At 40.6% G+C, this 19,380-nt stretch overlaps 1 protein-coding gene across 7 annotated transcripts in view; it reads right to left on the bottom strand.

Annotated features, from left to right (window-relative positions):
* The window catches only part of KIAA0586 (KIAA0586 ortholog), a 73,942-nt gene that overhangs the window by 23,771 nt on the left and 30,791 nt on the right, over positions 1 to 19,380 (bottom strand). For 3 of the 7 annotated variants that reach the window (XM_051768744.1, XM_051768741.1, XM_051768747.1), the window contains 8 exons: positions 16,291 to 16,450; positions 15,481 to 15,703; positions 14,693 to 14,934; positions 14,148 to 14,218; positions 12,004 to 12,138; positions 10,222 to 10,402; positions 6,754 to 6,893; positions 1,816 to 1,903 (listed from right to left, as the gene is read on the bottom strand). In XM_051768744.1, the coding sequence (XP_051624704.1) occupies positions 1,816 to 1,903; positions 6,754 to 6,893; positions 10,222 to 10,402; positions 12,004 to 12,138; positions 14,148 to 14,218; positions 14,693 to 14,934; positions 15,481 to 15,703; positions 16,291 to 16,450 (1,240 nt within the window). The remainder of the gene's footprint in view (positions 1 to 1,815; positions 1,904 to 6,753; positions 6,894 to 10,221; positions 10,403 to 12,003; positions 12,139 to 14,147; positions 14,219 to 14,692; positions 14,935 to 15,480; positions 15,704 to 16,290; positions 16,451 to 19,380) is intronic. The other 4 variants (XM_051768743.1, XM_051768742.1, XM_051768745.1 and 1 more) reach the window with 4 other exon arrangements.

The raw sequence follows: 19,380 nt of genomic DNA, 5'->3' as shown, positions 1-19,380 counted from the left end.
TCAACTTTTTGCCTGATTAAGTTCTCTGTGGTGAAGCTCATGGAGACAAGACCTTCTGGTTAACACTGACAGACAGTTGTTTCCATTTCCAAACCCTCTAGATTTTTATTGGCTCATTAAATATGTATGCTTTGAATGAGATTTAAATGATCCTGGTATATAAATCACTAAATCATCTTTTTTTTTTTTTTTTCTTTTGATTCTCTCAAAGAAAATTGACTACTGCCATCTCCTGGTCACACATTTTCAGCTGACACACAGACACAGTTGGACTGTGCCCAAATTCCTCGTGTTACAGTATAGGGAAATGTATAGGGAAATACCAGACATGCACTAAGTTGTGCCACTTCAGTTCTGTCAGCTTTTCCACTAATTGTCCACAGATAATTTTTACATTATTCATAACTTTCTTCATATGCAAACCACGGTTTTGAAATGAGGTTCCAACAACACTGGCCTAGGGCTTTTCTTACCACTTATTATAAATATTTGAAGCAAAATAATTCCCTCGGAATTCTAATTCGAAGAGATGTTTTCTTAAAAAAAAATTAAATGGAAGAAGTTCAAAGAATTATTTTTAAAAGGGCTTGAAGGAAGAATTTGTCTGTGCTAGGGTGGAGCAATTATAATTGGATATATTGTAGACATGCAGGTTTTTAGATTCCTGTTCTTAGTGTGTAAGATTAAAACTGCTACATATCTCACACCAGCACCTCCACAAAGTTCTTATCTGCTGAAACAATTAAACATGGTAGTAATGTGCACAGTTTATGCTATTCCAAACTGACTTGAACCACAATAAACAAAAGATATTCTCTCCCTCTCTTTCATCATCCTTAACTCTTTCAACAAACACTGTTAAGTAATCTCCAAAAATAGCACAGATAATGCCGAGTGTCCTTCACTAAAGAAAATTATTATCTGTTACACACCAGCTTAAAGCCCATCTCAAACCAGGTCCTTTTAACACTGAAAATCTATATTTTTTTCCCACATTTGCATGGTCTTAACTTACTACTACTTTTCAGTTCTTGTGTAGCACCCCTGCATTTTCTCTCATGTAGGAACCACTCCCTTCTATCACAACATCATGAATATCTCATGTGCTGAACAGCATTCTATAAAGCAATTAAGATTCAGTTGACTACACAAGATGCACATTGTAATGCTCCTGGTAAGCACAAATTTAAATAAATACTTAATTACAAGGATTTTGATGACTTACATACAAATACATTTAATAGAATCAGAGAATCCCAGAAGGGTTTGGGTTGGAAGGGACCTTAAAGACCATCCAGTCCCACCCCCTGCCATGGGCAGGGACACCTTTCACTAGCCCAGGTTGCTCCAAGTCCTGTCCAACCTGGCCTTGGACACTTCCAGGGATGGGGTAGTCACAGCTTCTCTGGAAAACCTGTGCCAGGGCCTCACCACCCTCACAGGGAAGAATTTCTTCCCAATATCCAACCTAACCCTGACCTCTGTCAGTGTGAAGCCATTCCCCCTTGTCCTGTTACTCCAGGCCCTTGTCCAAAGCCCCTCTCCAGCTCTCTTGGAGATCTTTAGGTACTGGAAGGTGCTCTAAGGTCTCCTTGGAGCCTTTTTCAGGCTGAATTTCCAATCCTTTGAGTGCACCCCAACAATATCAGATCTATGTAAACATGTACACACTATGCACACACAAATGCTTGGAAACTTTGTGGTAATAAAAACCAGATTTTAAAAAATCAGAACTTTATTATACATCAGTATACAACAATATTTAAAAGTGATGTGCTTAACTGAGAGAACTGTTTGCTTATTGACATCATTTACCTGCTTGTTGCATCTCTTCAGACATCCTTCTCACAAGGATAACTCGTGGTCTCACAGTCTCAACTTGTGCAGCTCCTTGGCTTTCCTCCTGTGTATCACACATTAAAACCATATTACAAACCTGACTTTTGATGTAAAAGCACAGCAAGATTACATGGAGCTTCAAGAAACATCCAAAGAGGTTTTTAAAGATTCATTAAAGGATATGCATTTGTTCTCCTTCCTTTTGACTTCAAAAGAATTCAGCTCTCAATCAGCCTATTGCAACGTTATTCCCTCTGGACAAACATCCTGGGAGCAGTAGGTATGGATGGCAAAGTGCCATTTAGACCTGAAGACACAGGAGACCCTCAATTTTTACTCAAAGCATGTGGTGGAAAGAACATACTATTTCCCTGGCTTTCTTCAATATCCAGGACTTCTCCCTAGGTATTATCCTCCTGACTAACAAGAGAAATTTGAAAGGGAAAAGAAAAATATTAATTGGTTGGAAAACCCAGGTCAAGTCTAAAATTTATTTCCTTGGCCCAGTTTTTAAAACCATTTTCTATTCTTGCTGAAATGCTCTCCAGGACCCAGGTCTGCAACAACGCTGCAGGGAAAGTTTTTAGAAGCAACAAATGCTTTGCATGTTAAAAAGGGAGACATTTGTCAAGTTTGCTTGTTATCTTACGTGTTAACTGGAAGAGGAATTGTGTCCTGAGGACATTCCATTACAAGTAGACAGGAAATATAAGTGCAAAACACAGTCGTGGAGTTCTAGAATCACAGAATGGTGTGGGCTGGAAGGGACCTTAAAAATCATCCTGTTCCAACGCCCTGCCCTGGGCAGGGACACCTTCCACTAGACCAGGTTGCTCCAAGGCTCTTCAAACCTGGCCTTGAACCCTTCCAAGGATTGGGCAGCCACAGCTTCTCTGGGCAACCTGTGCCAGGGCCTCACCACCCTCACAGCCAAGAATTTCTTTCCAAGACCCCACCTAATCCTGCCCTCTGTCAGTTCAAAACCAGTGCCCCTCGTTCTGTCACCATCTGCCTACCTAGAAGAATGAAGCGTTTTCTTAAGACAGACAAATTTGATTTCATCAGTTATTCTGTTGATTCCATGGATGAATATAAGTTGTTTTTTTTTATGAAGCCTTAAGGAGGAACACAAGAAAGACCATATGTGTTTGCATATCACACAGTATGTGGAGCCCATGGAAAGAACTGCTCTATGACTTCAGGGAAAATGATATGCCCTGAGAAGCAGTGGCACTGCTGTTCTCTTGAAGATCTCATGACACAGCACCAGGGGGATTTTGCTCCCCTCCTCCAAAAGCTAAAAAGGAAGAAAAAGCTAAAAAGGAAGAGAAGGAAAGAGAAAGGAAAGCAAGAGAAACCCTCCACTATTTGTGGAGGCCATGAGCCAAACAGCCAAAAGTATTAACGAAAATAAGAAAATTTTTATGTCTGGCAAACATGGTGCCAACTCTGTGATCAGGGCTTCCCATTTTTTTTCAGTTAACACCTGCCTCTGATGGTATCAGGAATCTCAGCAGTGAGGACACTGCTTCTCATGCAGTTAACAACCATTTAAGCCAACGGGGTAAAAACCAGAAGGAACAAAAAGAAAAACTATTCAGTGTCACCACTGACTGGGGTACCTCTGCCACCACGATGTTGTCCAATTCTGTTCATCATTTAAAGTGCACAAGATGAGAAAGTGCTGAGATTATTTTCTGAAAGCAGAAAGGTCTCGTGGAAAGGTGATTGAAAGCCACCAAGGCTACAGAACATTAAATGTCAGCAGCAAAACAGGATCCATTGTGGGGTCCATTTCCAAATGGGTCCATTTCAAGTATGGGGGTTTTTTTTGTTGTTTTCTTTTGCATTTTTAATAGGATGAACCAAAAGCCAGTTTAAACTGAACTGAGGTGCAAACATTAGTTGGGAGATAACGTATTCATAACCTACAATTATGCATTCCTGAAGATTAAAAAAGCCATGTCTTTTGAAATACTAAAAAATGAAAGCTAATGAGAATACCACAGTGCCAATCCCACTTAAAAAATGTGGACTGTATAAAAACATTCATACTTATAAAAGCATATCATGAAAATATTTTGCAACCAAATGATTCTCTAAGATTTTAACAATGCATTTGGGGCTTCAGATGATTTAGATTTACCACCTTTGGAATGTTCAGCCACGCAAATATGACTTCAATGTTGCTGTCCCTCCCGTGATCAAAATGATTTATTTAGAATAGAAGAGCCCAGCTTCCTCCCAGTCATTCTCCTGCTTCTTAGAGCTGAGAGCAGAGGGGCAAAGTGGCCACAAATAACAGTAAATTCCTGTATTGTTGCACAAGAACGGACAGAAGAGGTCAAACTGAAGATGCATTTAGTCTGGCTTTCTGTCTGACAGTGGCTAAAAGCATATATAAATCTAAAAAAACCCCAAAATTATCTAATGCTAGAAATGGAGGAGTAGCCAAGGAATTTGGGTAGATAAGAGAATTCCTATATGACTTAAACTGTTTGTTTTGGAGAGAGAGTGACCACACAGATTTCATGACTAAAAGGCATTTGCCTGTGCCCTACATGAAAATTCAGTGCTCTTTCTGCTGGTCAAAACCTGATCTACACACCAGTGCCAGGGAGCAAACAAGTGGTACATAGATGACCCCTGACATAAGGATCCTCTTTGGACAGACTGCAGGAACCACCCAAGCTTTGCCACAACAAACCCCAACATCCAGGAAGATCATTCCCAGTTAAACCAGGACAAAGCTCTACCAAGGCTGGCTGGACCCTGCCTGAAATAGTGTATTTTCTTCAGGTCTCTCAGCAAACTTTGCTCCTGAATAGATTTGTCTCCTGGCTTTGTGTGTAGGTGATACAGTTTAACTTCAGTGAAGGCAAACACTGCCTGCAGATGAAAAACAAGATGAGAAGCAACTGATGTGAGAGTCAGTGACTAACCTGGGAGGAAATCTTTCAAGAAGTTTAAAGTGATTATTTTCCTTAAACATTGCACACAATGAATGAATCATTCTGAAAGCCTGAGTAGCTCTTGCTCTCCTAAGCTGGTATTATGTTCCCAGAAAATCTGATTCCTCCAGGCAGGTGACAAAGCAGATCCAGCCGTGGAGCAGAACACAGATGCCATCCCTAATTGAAAGGAGGGGAAAGGTTCATCACTGTCACATGGCAGAGAGATGCTGTCAAAACAAGCTTTCAAATCATCTGGTACAGGGATCATTTTTTTTCTTTCAGAGAAGGATGTAGAAATCTAGCAGAGGATCTTATGGAAAACAGCTTTGCCCCATCCAGGAGGGATGTTTATTGTGATTATCTTTTATAGGTATGGTCACATCAGAGAAAAGCTAAAAGGTGGGCCTGGGAGGAACACTGATCTGGAATCTTACATCAGGAATAAACACACACAGGAAGAGGTTGTTTTGTTGGGGGGGGAAAGAAAACCAAACCTAACAAAACCACACAAAGTTAAGGGGTTTGGTTGCTTGGTTCGAAGGGAGGGTGAGTTTTACATGCCAGCAGGCAAAAAAGAAGGCCACACTAAGGGTTCAGATGCAAGAAAAAGTTTCTGAAGATAAGATAATGTATAACTATCTACATATAAAGTGATAGCCAATATATAACTGTATATTTTCTGTGACAGACACTGTGTCAGATCACCTCAGATTTCTTGCATAGGTAAGACCATGTACATGGGCAATCTTACACACAGTAAACTATTATTTCCCTGTATCTAAAAAAGTAAAAATCAATCCTAACCCCATCAGCTGAGTATAAGATGCAGGTATCACTGTATTCTTTACCACAGCTAATGGGGCTAAAAAAGGAAACATGTTTTATCCCCTCTGTCCCCATTACTTTTGGCCAGTGAGACAAGAACAAGGATATGAGCTTCACCCCAACACACACAGCAGTCACAGAATCCAGTTTTGCCCATGAACAGTCATTCCAAGAAACAGTATGTTCTGGTGATCTCAAAGTGAAAGAGGTGTGACATTTAAAATCCTCTTCGAAGATGCAACACTTCAGGTGATACATTTAAGGACTGCTCAGACACCAATGGCATCAAGGCTCAAAATCATAAACCCAAATGTGGCAATGTGGGTTATAACATGGCAAAGTCAGGTGAATAAATGATACTTTAGGTTATTTTATATAGAACACCAGGGAAGGCCAGAATTTATCCATGAACACAGCAACCACGGTAATACATAATTACTTTCAAACACCCTCTGAAGCTTCACATATTAGAGAGCAGTCTGCCACCTCATTTTTAGCTTTTGCCACTTGTTATTTGAATTTATCCCCAGTTACCAAGTAAACCATCATCTCTAGGTAACAGCACATACTAATAAAAAAAAAAATTAGCTGTCTAGGTTTGAAGCAGAGATCAATAGGATGTTCCTCTACCTTTAAGTGTTCTGAGGAACATTATCCTTTACTGCCTTTCCAACCTTGCCCCTATTAGGACAAATGAAGCTCCTGAAATGCTGAATCAGTGGGTTATAACTTCTGAGGCCAAATCCCTCATTGCTGCTTCCTCTCCTGTATACCCATGATGTTATTCTTCTGCATGTGAAGCTCTGTGCCCCTAAAGCATTGGAATGCCCCATCTGAACTGAGTATCAGATCAGTATTAGATGCTGTGAGAGCAGTGAAGCCGTGAGGAAGTGCAGAAAAGGCAAAAAGAGAAGGTCTGAGCCTGGCAGAAAGGGTATTGTAAGGATTTGCCACAGGAAACACAATCATTTTTATTACACACATGTAGTTCTGACTTCAATTTCTCAGCTGAACGTGTCACTTAAAATGCAGCAGTTCTGTGATGTCAGGCACGACATTGGAATAGGAAAATCTGTTTTCCAAGGTTACAGTTTGCTCCTTCTGACTAGTCACAGAAAGAATCCTTTCAGCTCACCTGGGACAGATCCTCTGAGAGAGATGTCACTGTGCAGCCTGGCTGGGCTGCTTGCAGAGAGGGATTTGAAGCTGGCTGTGATTCCAGCTCAGCCAAAAGCATTGGACCACGACTTGTATCTGCATCTCCAAGAATTTCTGCTGAGAGAAAAAAGTTCCTTGATGAGTCAGAGCAATAATTTTCCTGGTCAAATGCTGTGGCAGAATGTGCAGCCTTTCAAAATGCAACAGTGCAACATGCAGTGTTAAAGAGAGTGATTTCCTCCTCACATGGCCTTTTGTACAGCCCTTAAACCGTTCTTGTGGGAACAAAAAAGAAATAAGGGTCTGTGGAAATTGAAAAAATAAATCAGTTTTATCATCTGTAGATTTCTAATGGGGCAGCATTTCTGAGAGTTTCAGAGCTGTACAGTTCATCATACCTTGTATGCTTAATGAGCTTTATCCTACTTACTGGAAAGAGACTGGAAAGGATTCTTCAGGAAATTATTAAAAGAAACCTGTGCATAGTCTATTTTAAAGGGATAATTTGCTCTCTAATCCAGCATTTATCATGCTTTTGCAGCCTGCAAGTATGTGAAGCATCTTTATGAAAAATGTACTGACAGCTCCTGAACTAACTTTAGCCTTCTGCTATCATACAGAGCCAAGGAATGAATTTTAAGCCTAATTAACTATAATCATTGCTTAATTAACTGTAATTATTGTTCACTTTAAGACTGCATGTGCCACATTTCATTTGCATGTTGGTTTTTATATCTATGACTTTAAGCACTGAAAACAAGGATTTATAAATGAAGGACTGATCAGGAAGATGCTGTTGGGTATCTACATGAGCAACACCTACTCCATCCTACAAATGGACATCATGTTTCCATAACACAAATAAAAACTGGGCACAAAACTGAAAATAACCCAGAGACGAGACACACAACCCCCAAATTTTTTACAGATACATCTGTGAGCGACTCATTCTGAGAGAGAAACTGAGTATCCACTGCAAGGTTCTGTGGACAGAGAGGCACAGCCTGAAATATGTGAACTTTGACAGCCAGTGGTGTAACAATTATTTAATTGTAGCCCTAAAAATAACTGTCCAATAAAATGATGGGCCTCCACTGCAGCTGTTGTGGCCATCAGGAAATAGGTGATTTGACTGGCAATCTCACATACCAGTGGTCAGATCAAAAAGATTTGGAAGGAAAGTGGAAACAATCAGGGATCATTCCTTCCCCCCTCCACCGTGCCCTCCCTCCAAGAAGGGATTGTTTGTTTCCTATTCAGCATTGACTTCACTAACAAAAGGACTTGGAAAGAAGATTTTCTGTTCCTCCCTGATAGGAAAACACTCTTGCCTTGAAAGCAGACCTGAGCTTTTACACAATGATGTTTCCTTAGCAATGCAATGAATACTGTGCTGTGTTCGGAGGTGGGGAGGGAGAGAAGCTGAACTATAAATCATGAGAATGCAACACAGCTCAGTGTGGGATTATTACAGATTCTGTGAAAGCACAGGGCAATTCCCCTATGGTAGTTAGTCCAGGGCACTTGTCTCCTCTCAAAAAAATACTAAAATAAAAACAATACTATGAGATTTTGAGAAATGAGTTTAAAAAAATCAGTGGAGAAACACATTATTTGCAGATTATCATCAAATGCAGGAGCTGGTTTGGTTTTGAAAAGTGTTAAGATATTTACAGGACAGTCAAAGGGCATGCTAAATTAAATAAAATAAATTAAAAAAAAAGAAGATATAGAGGAGATAGAAACATGCCATGCTAGATACAGCTATGGACAGTCTGGGTAAGGAGAAGATATCCCTGGAGACAGGTTCTCCAATTAACAGGCACCTTCTAACTCCATGGTCCTGAGCACTGTTAGAGACTTACAGAACCATGGAATCCCAGAAGGGTTTGGGTTGGAAGGGACCTTAAAGATCATCCAGTTCCACCCCCTGCCATGGGCAGGGACACCTTCCACTAGCTCAGGTTGCTCCAAGCCCCATCCAACCTGGTCTTGAACACTCCCAGGGATGGGGCAGCCACAGCTTCTCTGGGCAACCTGTGCCAGGGTCTCCCCACCCTCTGAGTAAAGAATTTCTTCCTCACATCTAATGTAAATCTCTCATCTTTTGGCTTAAAACTCTTCCCCTTTGTCCCATCACTATCTGCAAATGACCTAGATCACTGATTTATTCCTTTATCACAGTGTCCTCAGTGCTGACTGTCCTCCAGCAACAGAGTTAAACAAGTGACTTGGAGAAATGTCTTACCCCAGGGAGCCTGATGTAACCAATCTCCAAGCAACAAACCACTTTAAAGTAAATGTTTAACAGTGTATAATTTACCAGAATGTATTTTCAATGTATTTCAACATGTAGTTGGTCCAAAACATTTGGTCACAGCTACTTTAAAAGATTACTCTCTGTGCAACCAGTTCAAATGTTTAATCACTTCAAAACCAAGCAAATATTCTTATTTCTCCAAGATTATTTCTGCCACGTGTCGAACACATTCAATATCAATCCACTTCCTAGTGGTCAAGGGTTAATAATGTGAGATCTGCTTTCTTTGTCAGATCCAGAAACGTGAAAATTAAAAGGACAGAAAACCAGCTGTTTGATCACTTTAATTTACACAATTTCTGATGAATCAGGGCAACCAAGTTTGTGTTGCAACAGCTTAATAATTATTTCAGTCTAGTTTAAACATATTTAAAACCACAGTCAACAAAGAGTTTCTACATGCTTGCAGCTGTTAAATTAAACAAGCGTGGATGTACATTTTCAGATAACAATGGAGACACTGGGATAAAAAAATCAGGGAGAGGAAGGATGGACCACTGGCTTCAGCACTGGTTTCAACTGAAAAGAAATAAAAGTCCCTGGTTCACCACAGCAACTTATCCCTGCACTGCCTTGTACAAGCCATTATGTGTGTTCCTCAGCCATCCATGTGGGAAAATACTAAATATTAATTTCCCTATCATTATAGGAATAGATGAAGCTGAAATATATTGCCATTTATGAGACACTGCAGCATCACCAGGATGGAGTGCTAAAAGCCAAGAGGAGCAGTGCTGTGTAAGGGGACAGAGAGAAGCAGCTTCAACTGCTGGTGTTAATACCTGTCCAGTGGGAACCACCTGTATCCGTGGTTAAACTAAGTGTTTTTCAGGACTGAATTTGACTTAAAAGAATAAAATACATACTTTACAAGTTATCTTTTTCATAGGCAAGTGGCTATTTGCCATGATTTTTGTTCAATTTGTTAAAGATTGCAAAGAAGAGTAAACATATGGCTTGAATGAAATCCAGTTCTCAGAACAGGGATGATAATAATTTCATTGTAGGAACTGCCTGTGAATTTTGGATTTTGAACACACTGTCTGAAATTATTTCAGGTTTATTACAAAAAACCCTCAGAATCCACATAAACATCCCAGAGAAGAATTAACAGTGTAACTGCACCTCCAATTTGGGTGAGCTGTCCTGGGGACACGGGACGGAATCCCTGGTGTGGTCTGTCCTCAGAGCTCTGAGCAGCTGGATGGTCCAGACAAAGGGAATGTCCCATCAGGATTCTCTCTTCTGCTCTGGTCAGCCTTGGTCTTTGACCTTCACTGAGCTCCCCAACACTGCCATCAGAGTCCTACAGAGGACACCAACATCAGAACAGCAGGTACAAAAAAACCTCAGTGTATATCTTCCAAACCCAGGCATTGTTTCCTAATCAACCCTTAAAACACATATAAACTTAAGTCTATTTGCACTGAATAAAGAAAACAAACCCAGGAGATACCATCTGGGTTTGAAATTAAGATCTGCATTTATCAGCACTGGACAGAAGAGGGTCACTTGCAGCCAAACACCATTTGTTTTGTTAGTGATATCCCAACATGATCAAAACCTAAGTTATATTTTTAGCACATGAAGCATTTAATGTTATAGATTTGGCCATGCTGACTGCCTGACCTTGAAACATTGGCAGCATCTAAAAGCTATTGACTCTCTGCTGTACTGCATGTCAGATAAAAGGTTCAATTTTTAAGCAGGTTTGGAGGGCACTTAAGACAGGGATGGTTCTCTGGATCCTGACTTTCAAAGCTGCTTGGAAAAAACAACTTGCTTCCATTCAGGAAAACAGGTTGAACATACACAGGTGTGCACAGTGTATGTTCCAAGGCAATATTAGTAACACAGGGGAGAATATTGTTTCTCTCATAAAGGAGAAGGGATCCCTGCACACACCTTGCCAGAATCTGGGGGGAGTTTATCAGTGCCTTGCATGGACAGACTGAGTGGTCCCTGACTATGGGAAAGGGGAAAAGCAAATTAGAGATGCATTTGTAATTGGCAGTGCTGATGAGAAAATGTCACTGCAATTACAGCCAGACTCTGGAGCTGACACCGTAGAAAGCTTTTCACCAAGTCCATCCACCAGAGCTCATTAGCAAAATAAAGAAAGACAAAGGAGCAGTTAAGGAAGTGAGTCAAGTCAGTAATTATTTAGACTAAACTGACCAAGACAGAAGGAAGAAACTGCATATGCATCAGGAAAAGCACAAAAAACAAGAGCTGCTGTAAATGAAGGTGTTCATGGACCATACTGCAGTATTCAAAGTTCACTTCCTTCCAGTATTCCTCAAGCTAGTCAGTCAGAATAAACACCCAGTCCAAATTACTGTTTTCCACACAGAAAGGAGTTAGATGTATAACAAAAAAAAATTGTGATGCAGATAGTTCTATTTTTCTGTTAGTCTTTTTTTTAATTATGCCAACTGAACAGGAATATTTTGAGATTCTGTTACAAGACCAGAATCGACAAAGTGCATTTAAACATTTGGTGAGTTCTTCTTCATACCTCCCTAAAACACTCCTATGGCTGTTAAGTGCAGTGTCCTTGTACTGTCAAACATTCCACCTATGCTGCTGAAGTGACAGGAAATTCCCTGGCACTCAGTGTGACAGGACAAACGTGATAAAAAAATGGGAATAGTTACATACATACCTTGAAAACTTGGTACATGTGGTGTTAGGTACAGTTTGTTTACAATAATATTTCAGTGTTTTTAAAAGGTTTTACACAAGAAGAAGGTCAACAGAAGTTGGATCACTTCCAGCAGGGAATGAAGTGTATGAACCTGTTCTACAGCCAACAGGTAGGATAATCTTGCAATATTTTATCTACTTGTGAGTAGGAAAGCACCACTTCAAAACTACTGCACTGGAAAGCAAAGGACAGTAACTTACCTCCAAATGGTCTATTCCCTCTTGTGGAGAAACAGGTGCTTGATTTAATTTGGCTAAAAGAGTCAGGACAGGATCCCTGTGAAATCCTTTATCCAGCCTCCTCACAACTTGCCCTTCACTCGGAGGATCATAATCCTAAAACACAGAAACAAAACCCACATGATCCAAAACTGATTTTTGTAGGAACTTGGTTCATTCTTACTTTAGTTCACAACTAAGCTTTTTTTTTTTTTTAAACAGGAAGATGTCACAGTTGTAACTGAAAAATGGTGTCATGAAAATTCAGGCATTTAAAAATAAGCAAACAGATGACACACTGCTTTCTCCTTTAACCACAGACATGCACAGTCTTTATTTGATGCAAAAGACTGCAATACTTAGGGAAGAGCAAGGTCCTTTAGGCCTCCAAAGATCAGGGAAACAGTTAAATCCTCACACACACCAGTTGCTAGCAATGATCTGGCTGCAGAGCTGCTCTCACCAAGCAATTAAGTTCCTCCACGAAACAGAGGATGGAGGACTCTTGGAAGGATCCAGGGGACAAAGAGAGGGAAGAACATCTTAGTGAACAAATGTTATTCTGATGAAGAGAACTGTAAGTTCACCTGATATGGAGAGTCTTAAGCCCAGAGTTTAAGAGAGGATGTGTGGCAGACAGAGGAGGCTTTAAAGACCTGCAGGTTCTGGGCACAGTCTCATAACTACAGTTGATTTTTTTGGGGTGTCCTGTGCTGAGGGAGTTGGACTTAATGATCCTTGTGGGCCCCTTCAAACTCAGGATATTCTCTGATTCCGTGGCATGAATGAGAACATGGATATTAAATGGGAAAACATGCACAGGCAGAGTATGGCCATGTACGTGTAGAAATGTTTAGGAAGGAGAGGCAGGGAGAAGAGAGGTGGACTCCTATTCTAGGACATTTAAATTTGCCTTATGGAGCTTGGAAGGGACCTCTGGAGATTGTCTGGTCCATCCTAGCTGCTCAAGGCAGTTCTTTCAGCTTGGTTACCCCCAAAGAAAAAACATTTTTCATATTTAAAAAGAATTTTCTGAATTTCAACCTGCCTCCTTTCACCAGGCACCAGGCAGAAGAGTCTGGCTCTGTCTTCCTTCCCTCTCTCCACCAGGTATTTATACACATTGGTAAGATCCCCTCAGAGCTTTCTCTCCTCCAGGCTGAGCCAGCTGAGCTCTCTCAGTGTGACAGATGCACCAATCCCTGAATCATTTTTGCAGAGCTTTGCTGGACCCACTCCATTAAATCCTTATCTTTCTTATACTGGAGAGCCCATAACTGGACAGAACACTCCAAATGCTCTTACCAGTCCTGAGGAAAGAGGAAAGACCTCCCTGGATCTGCTGGGAATGCTCTTCCCAGTGCAGCAAAGGATGGTGTTTGCCTTCTTTGCCTCAATGGCTGAGCCATTTCACCTTGTCCACCAGGATTCCCAGACTGTTCCCCAAAGCTGCTTCCCAACCAGTCAGCCCCCAAAATGTCCTGGTGCACAGAGCTGTTCCTCCTTGGGAGCAGGATATGGCATTTCTCCTTGTTGAACTGAATTGTTAACCATCATTTATATCACAGCTCTGTCCTACCAAACATTACACAAAGTCTGAGAGGGAAATCAAAGCATTTGAAGAAAAGTGTTAAAATAGAAAGGGAATGGAGAACATCTCGACTTGAGAGGCTTCCAGGACAAGGGACTAAAGCAGATATCAGATCAGGAACTATACTGATGTTTTAAGCAGCTTTAACTCCAGCCTCAGCAAACCCACTTGAATAATTTAATCACACAAGCAATTAAAAGATGGCTCAAAGCTGGAACAGCTCAGAGCATAACAATGTTCTATTCTGTTTAAGATGTCTTAAAACTAAAAACAATAAAGAAACAAAAATGTGTACTAGCTTTCTCTCACCTAAAGAATTACATAAATCCAACTTTTTAAAATATAAATTAGTTTGTATAATGTCAACTTTTTGTCTTTGATGTTCTGAAATTCTAACACTCTTTTTGAGTGTACAGCTTGAAAGTGCAAATTTAAGGAGCTGGTAAGTGAAAATGTTTAAAGCACATCCAGTGAATAAAGATGCCCCAAGGTGGAAAGCACATTAACTCTGTTTCCTTAGGAAACATTTCCTTACCATCTCATTGGCATCTCGTAAAGTACTGGATAAGCTCTCAGTGAGGTTTGGAAGAGACAGTCCTCCTTCTGCTAAGAATGAAAAATATTTTGTGTTACAGCTATTAAAAAAAACATGAATGTTTTTACATGGAAAAAACAAGACCACATTATTTAATAATTACAATGCTGTGCTTCAGTAAATTTGGAAATTCCTACTGCTGGATGTGTTATAAAGACATATTTTCATATTTCTCACACTTTGCTTTCAGTAAGAACTTGGTACCACATGGTACTTGAGCATGACAAGTCCCAATTATTTTCCAAGTTGATCTCATGACAAAAGAACAGATTGAATCTTTTTTTTTCATTGCAAAACAGCAGCATTTTGTTCAGAGATAAAAAAAAGAACAACGAACTCTCTTCAATCTTCATGTTAAGGGCCAGGTTAATGCTTGCAGTTTTATCAGAAAATGTATGAAATATAACTTCAGGAGACTGGAAGAGTTTATAAAGAATAAAAATTAATTCAAACTCTAATTTCCACAGATGTATCCAGTTGGTTACCTCCTGCAGCCACCATCTGCCCATAGCTGAAGAGCACCTCCCCTTCTGAGATGGGTCTGTCTGTAGTTTCAGTTTCTGTGGGGGTGATGCTGCTTTCCTGTGTGGACACTCCAGAACTAAGTGTAGGTGCAGGGGATGGAACCTGGAGGTTGTTTGGAAGTGACTCCAGGGGCCTCCCTGAGGGCTGTGGGGATGGTAAAATCAAGGCCTCTGGTTCCTCATCATTAGCCACTGACATCTCACTGCAAGAGGAGAACATGCACTACATGAACACACCAAACCACTCTGAACAATACAGACTGAAGTCCTAATTCAATACTGACAAGAAATTAATTCCCAAGTATTTTTTTCAAAAGAAGGAACACAGCATTTCACAGAACAGCCTGAGAACCAACACGGCTAAATAATATTATTAACAAATTTCTGGCTCTAACTAAAAATTAGCAGGTGTATTCCCAAGGAGGTAAGAGAAAAAATAAATGCTAATAACACAATATTTCATTGTCAGTACATGTATTACTGGCAGGTGTAGCAATACAAGTTTACTATGGACAGCATTCAGCAGGACAATGAATAAGGACTGATAAACCCCGAGAAAGGTTATGATTCCACATTTTTTCTCCAAAATACAATACAAGCAGTTAAAAAAGAAAATAGAATTCTGGCTTATCTCGTTGCCTCCTGACACACAGATAAAGCATTTCTTTCTACTGGCTTTTTGAGGATATATGTAGAAAGAAAATACATATTCATGTTTTTTAGAAAACTCTGCAGCCTGTTCAACTCACACGGCCCTGGGACGGAGGGGTTCCTCAGCTAAAGGACTGGGTTTCTCTTCTTCCAGAGGAAGTTCAGCACCATCCCACGGGTTTGGAGCCTTTGGACTTTCCATTTTGGCAGCGTGGGAGCCCCCCTCTGAGGCAGGAGGGCTGGGTGTGGTTGCTGTGGGTGTATTGACAGGGGTAACCACGGGTGTGCCAACACGGCCCCTGGCTGCTGGAATCCCAACTCCTGCAGGTGTGAAGCCAAATTCCAGATCAGAAAGGAAAGCAGGAAGCAAATCTCAGATCTAGGCAGCTCTACCAAGCACTTGCAGTTTTTGTGATACCTTTTGATAGCTATGGAGACAAGACTAGATTAAGAATAGCTTCTTTTAATTATGGTGTTGGCACCTGAAGAATTTAGAGTAAAACCTCAATTTCTTACTTCCTTTAATAAGGGAGACTGCTCTGCATTTTAAAAACACTCTCCATTTACTTGAAAAGTGTGCATTTGATTTAATTAACATTAGAAACGCAGGAAAGAGCAAAAGACAGTTATTTTTCTGATGTGAAAAATTGTGGAGGGGTTGGGAGGGGTGGAAATGACACAGACCACAGAAATTCGCATTAAGTTTGAAAATAGAACTGTTACCAAACAAAAAATGTTTGCTTTTTATATAAATTAGCCCATATTTTCTCTACTACATGAGTTCCCACTTGTATTGTAGCCTCAAGAATATTTATCCTGAGAGATAACATGTCTTTGAAGAGGAAAATTAAAGGCAGCAGATTAAAGCATATTTGCTGCTTCTAAACTTCAATTATTATTTTCAATACCTGTTTCTTTAGGTTTTTCACTCTCGTGAACATCCCCACTCATTTCTGTGGGTGATGGAGATGACTCTGGAGTTTTGACTGGGGGCAGTTCCTTTTCTGAAGGTGGTGTTGGTGGTGGTGTGGCCTGGGGGGTTGGCAGTGGTGTAGGCACAGGAGACTCCTGAGGGGAAGAAAAATCATAACCACAGTTGTTATCTCCAGGCAGAATTCCTGCCTTCCAAGTATCCCCAGAGAGAGCTGAGGAAGAGAGAGAGAGAGGCAGGTTTTCACAGAACAGGAACAGTTGTTGCTTGGATACATCTTCATGGATCTAACTCCTCCATCTAAACAGAAAGGTGCGCGGGGTTAAACAGCGTGACTGGAGAAAATAAATTAAAGCCTTTACAAATTAAATTAAAATCATTAGAATGATTACACTGGGAAATCATTATGTATGGAATAGAACAGACTATTTCAGTTGGGAAGGACCTACAGTGATCATCTGGTCCAACTGCCAGAGCACTCCAGGGCTGACCAAAATTTAAAGTATGTTGTTGAGGGCATTGTCCAAAAGCCTCAGGTGGGGTATCAACCACCTCTCTAGGAAGCCTGTCCCAGGGTTTGACCACCCTCTTGGTAAAGAAATGCTTCCTAATGTCCAGTCTAAATATGAATTATATTATTACATGAAGTTTAATAAAGCATTTGATACAATGCTAAGCAAGAAAATATTTCGTGACACGGATAAAATTGAGTGACACGGTAATTTTAGGGTAAGAAAAATCAGCTAAAAGGAAGATTACAAACAAAGGAACAGACGAGACAGGAGAGCACCAAAATAAGCACAAATGTAATTGTGATGTTCCTTTTAAAGATGACAGCAATGGACATAAATCTGACAAGTATGATGGTTGTCATTGAAGCTGCTATGGAGGAATATGATGGACCTTTCCAGAATTTTTCCAGCTTTGTTCTCTGACATTTCATAAAGAAAACAAGACAACAAGGGTATAGGAAGACTTCCAGTATAGTTTCTGAAGAATAAGTCCTCAGATTTTTATTAGAATCTCTTATGGAAAGTGGGACATGCCAACACATTTGGCAGCTCACATTGTGACACCAAAGAATTAAGGAACAGTTGCAGTTCTAGATAGGAAACTTCACAGTGGGAAGGGACAGATCAAGATGCATCAACTACATATTCAAAAACTTCTGCTATAAGCTGAGCACAAATGGAAAAAGAAGCATTAAAAAAAACCCTCATGATAGCACAAGCTAAAGGATAGCTACCAGCTACAAATATGGAAAGGCTTTAAAAAACATAATTGGCCACCTGAGATTCCAAGGAAGGCAGGAGAGTATCACTACCACAGCACAAGGCACTGAGGAAACTCCATCTCACAGACCACATTATTATTAAAGATGTTATTAGCATATTAGTGTTACCTGTGCTCCAGACCAACCTAAATTAGAAAACATCAAAGCTGCCTATAAGGAAGAGTCAAAAAATGGCCCCCACGTGGATGATTGATTTATTTAGGTTAATTAAACAAAGGCCAAAAAGGACAAAACTAATCTCTTGGAGTGGGCAACATATATGGAATAAGGAAAAAACAATCATTTCAGGATTATGAATAATTCATAATCCTAAGGATATTTCAGTTGAAGCTGGTACAGCAACAAAAGGGCCATTAGTAAATGTAGGATGGACAACAGAAGAGGTTTCCAAGGACCAGAATAACAGGCTACAAGGAACATCTTGGACATCAGGCCCTCCTTGGTCTGTAATGGAGTGGGGAAGAGATGCAGGAGGGCTGTATTTCAGCCCACAGCAGTGAACTGATCACTTCTGACTACAGAATAACCTGTTTGTCCCTTCCAGCAGGCACCAGGTGGTATTTCAGCCTAAATACACTGAGCAGAACAAAATGACTGATCCCACTTCAACAAAGCCTCCAGTAGCTGTATTTCTAAGCACAGCAATTTCCACATGCATCCCAAAGACATTATACAACACCAGATTACAGCACAGCCACGTTGGTATCAAAATAAGAGCCAGCTGTCATCTGATTATCAAAGGGAACACAGGAAATTATCCTCTATTACAGGAAGCTCTACTAATCAATTAAGCATTTACTGAAAACTACTGAGCTCAAAACTCAGAAAGAATTAATAGCCATTTTAACAGATATTAAAGAATGGCTGCAAGCCCACAAGACCAAAAATATCACTCTCAGCTTCCTTTTCTTTTTAGATGAAGAAATTAGTTTCTTTATATTTCATTTATTGCAAGTGAGCAACAGTAACTTATTTTTGTTGAAAATAACATGAGCTGTCTTTTGACAATGTGAAATTAAGTACCAAGTCCTTTCCTTAGAAATGAGTTTTGTGCTCATCCTTAAAGTAAATAAATAAATAAATAAATAAATCCAGCATGTTGCAGCAGCACAAGGGAATTGATTTTGATTTCTCTTCAATTTCTTTTTTCAAAAGTGAAATAGAATCCCAGAATGGTTTGGGTTGGAAGGGATCTTAAAGACCATCCAGTTCCAACCCCCTGCCATGGGCAGGGACACCTTCCACTAGCTCAGGTTGCTCCAAGCCCTGTCCAACCCAGTCTGGAATCCTTCTAGGGATGGGGCAGGCACAGCTTCTCAGGGCAACCTGTGCCAGGGCCTCACCACCCTCACAGTCAAGACTTTCCTTCCCAGTATCCCATCTAACCCTGTCCTCTGTCAGTGGGAAGCCATTCCCCCTTGACCTGTCACTCCAGGCTCTGTCCAAAGTCCCTCTCCAGCTCTCTTGGAGCCCCTTTAGGCACTGGAAGAGGCTCTAAGGTCTCCCTGGAGCCTTCTCCTCTCCAGGGTGAACACTCCCAGCTCTGTCTCCAGAGCAGAGGGGTTCCAGCTCTTTGAGCACCTTCATGGCCTCCTCTGGACTGGCTCCATGTCCATGTCCTTCCTATGCTGAGGACTCCAGGCCTGGACACAGCACTGCCAGGTGGGTGTCAACAGAGCACAGTAGAGGGGCAAATAGGTTTAATCTTGTTGCTTGCTGGGGTATAATAAGGAATTATAAAAAAAGGCAAACAATTCACATTCAGTTCATCCA

This window comes from Manacus candei, unplaced genomic scaffold (assembly GCF_025592945.1).
Source record: "Manacus candei isolate 608988 ecotype Guabito, Panama unplaced genomic scaffold, ASM2559294v1 h1tg000097l, whole genome shotgun sequence".
Taxonomy (NCBI): domain Eukaryota; kingdom Metazoa; phylum Chordata; class Aves; order Passeriformes; family Pipridae; genus Manacus; species Manacus candei.
The sequence above is the reverse complement of the archived record's forward strand: the minus strand, read 5'-3'. Positions and strand labels throughout refer to the sequence as shown.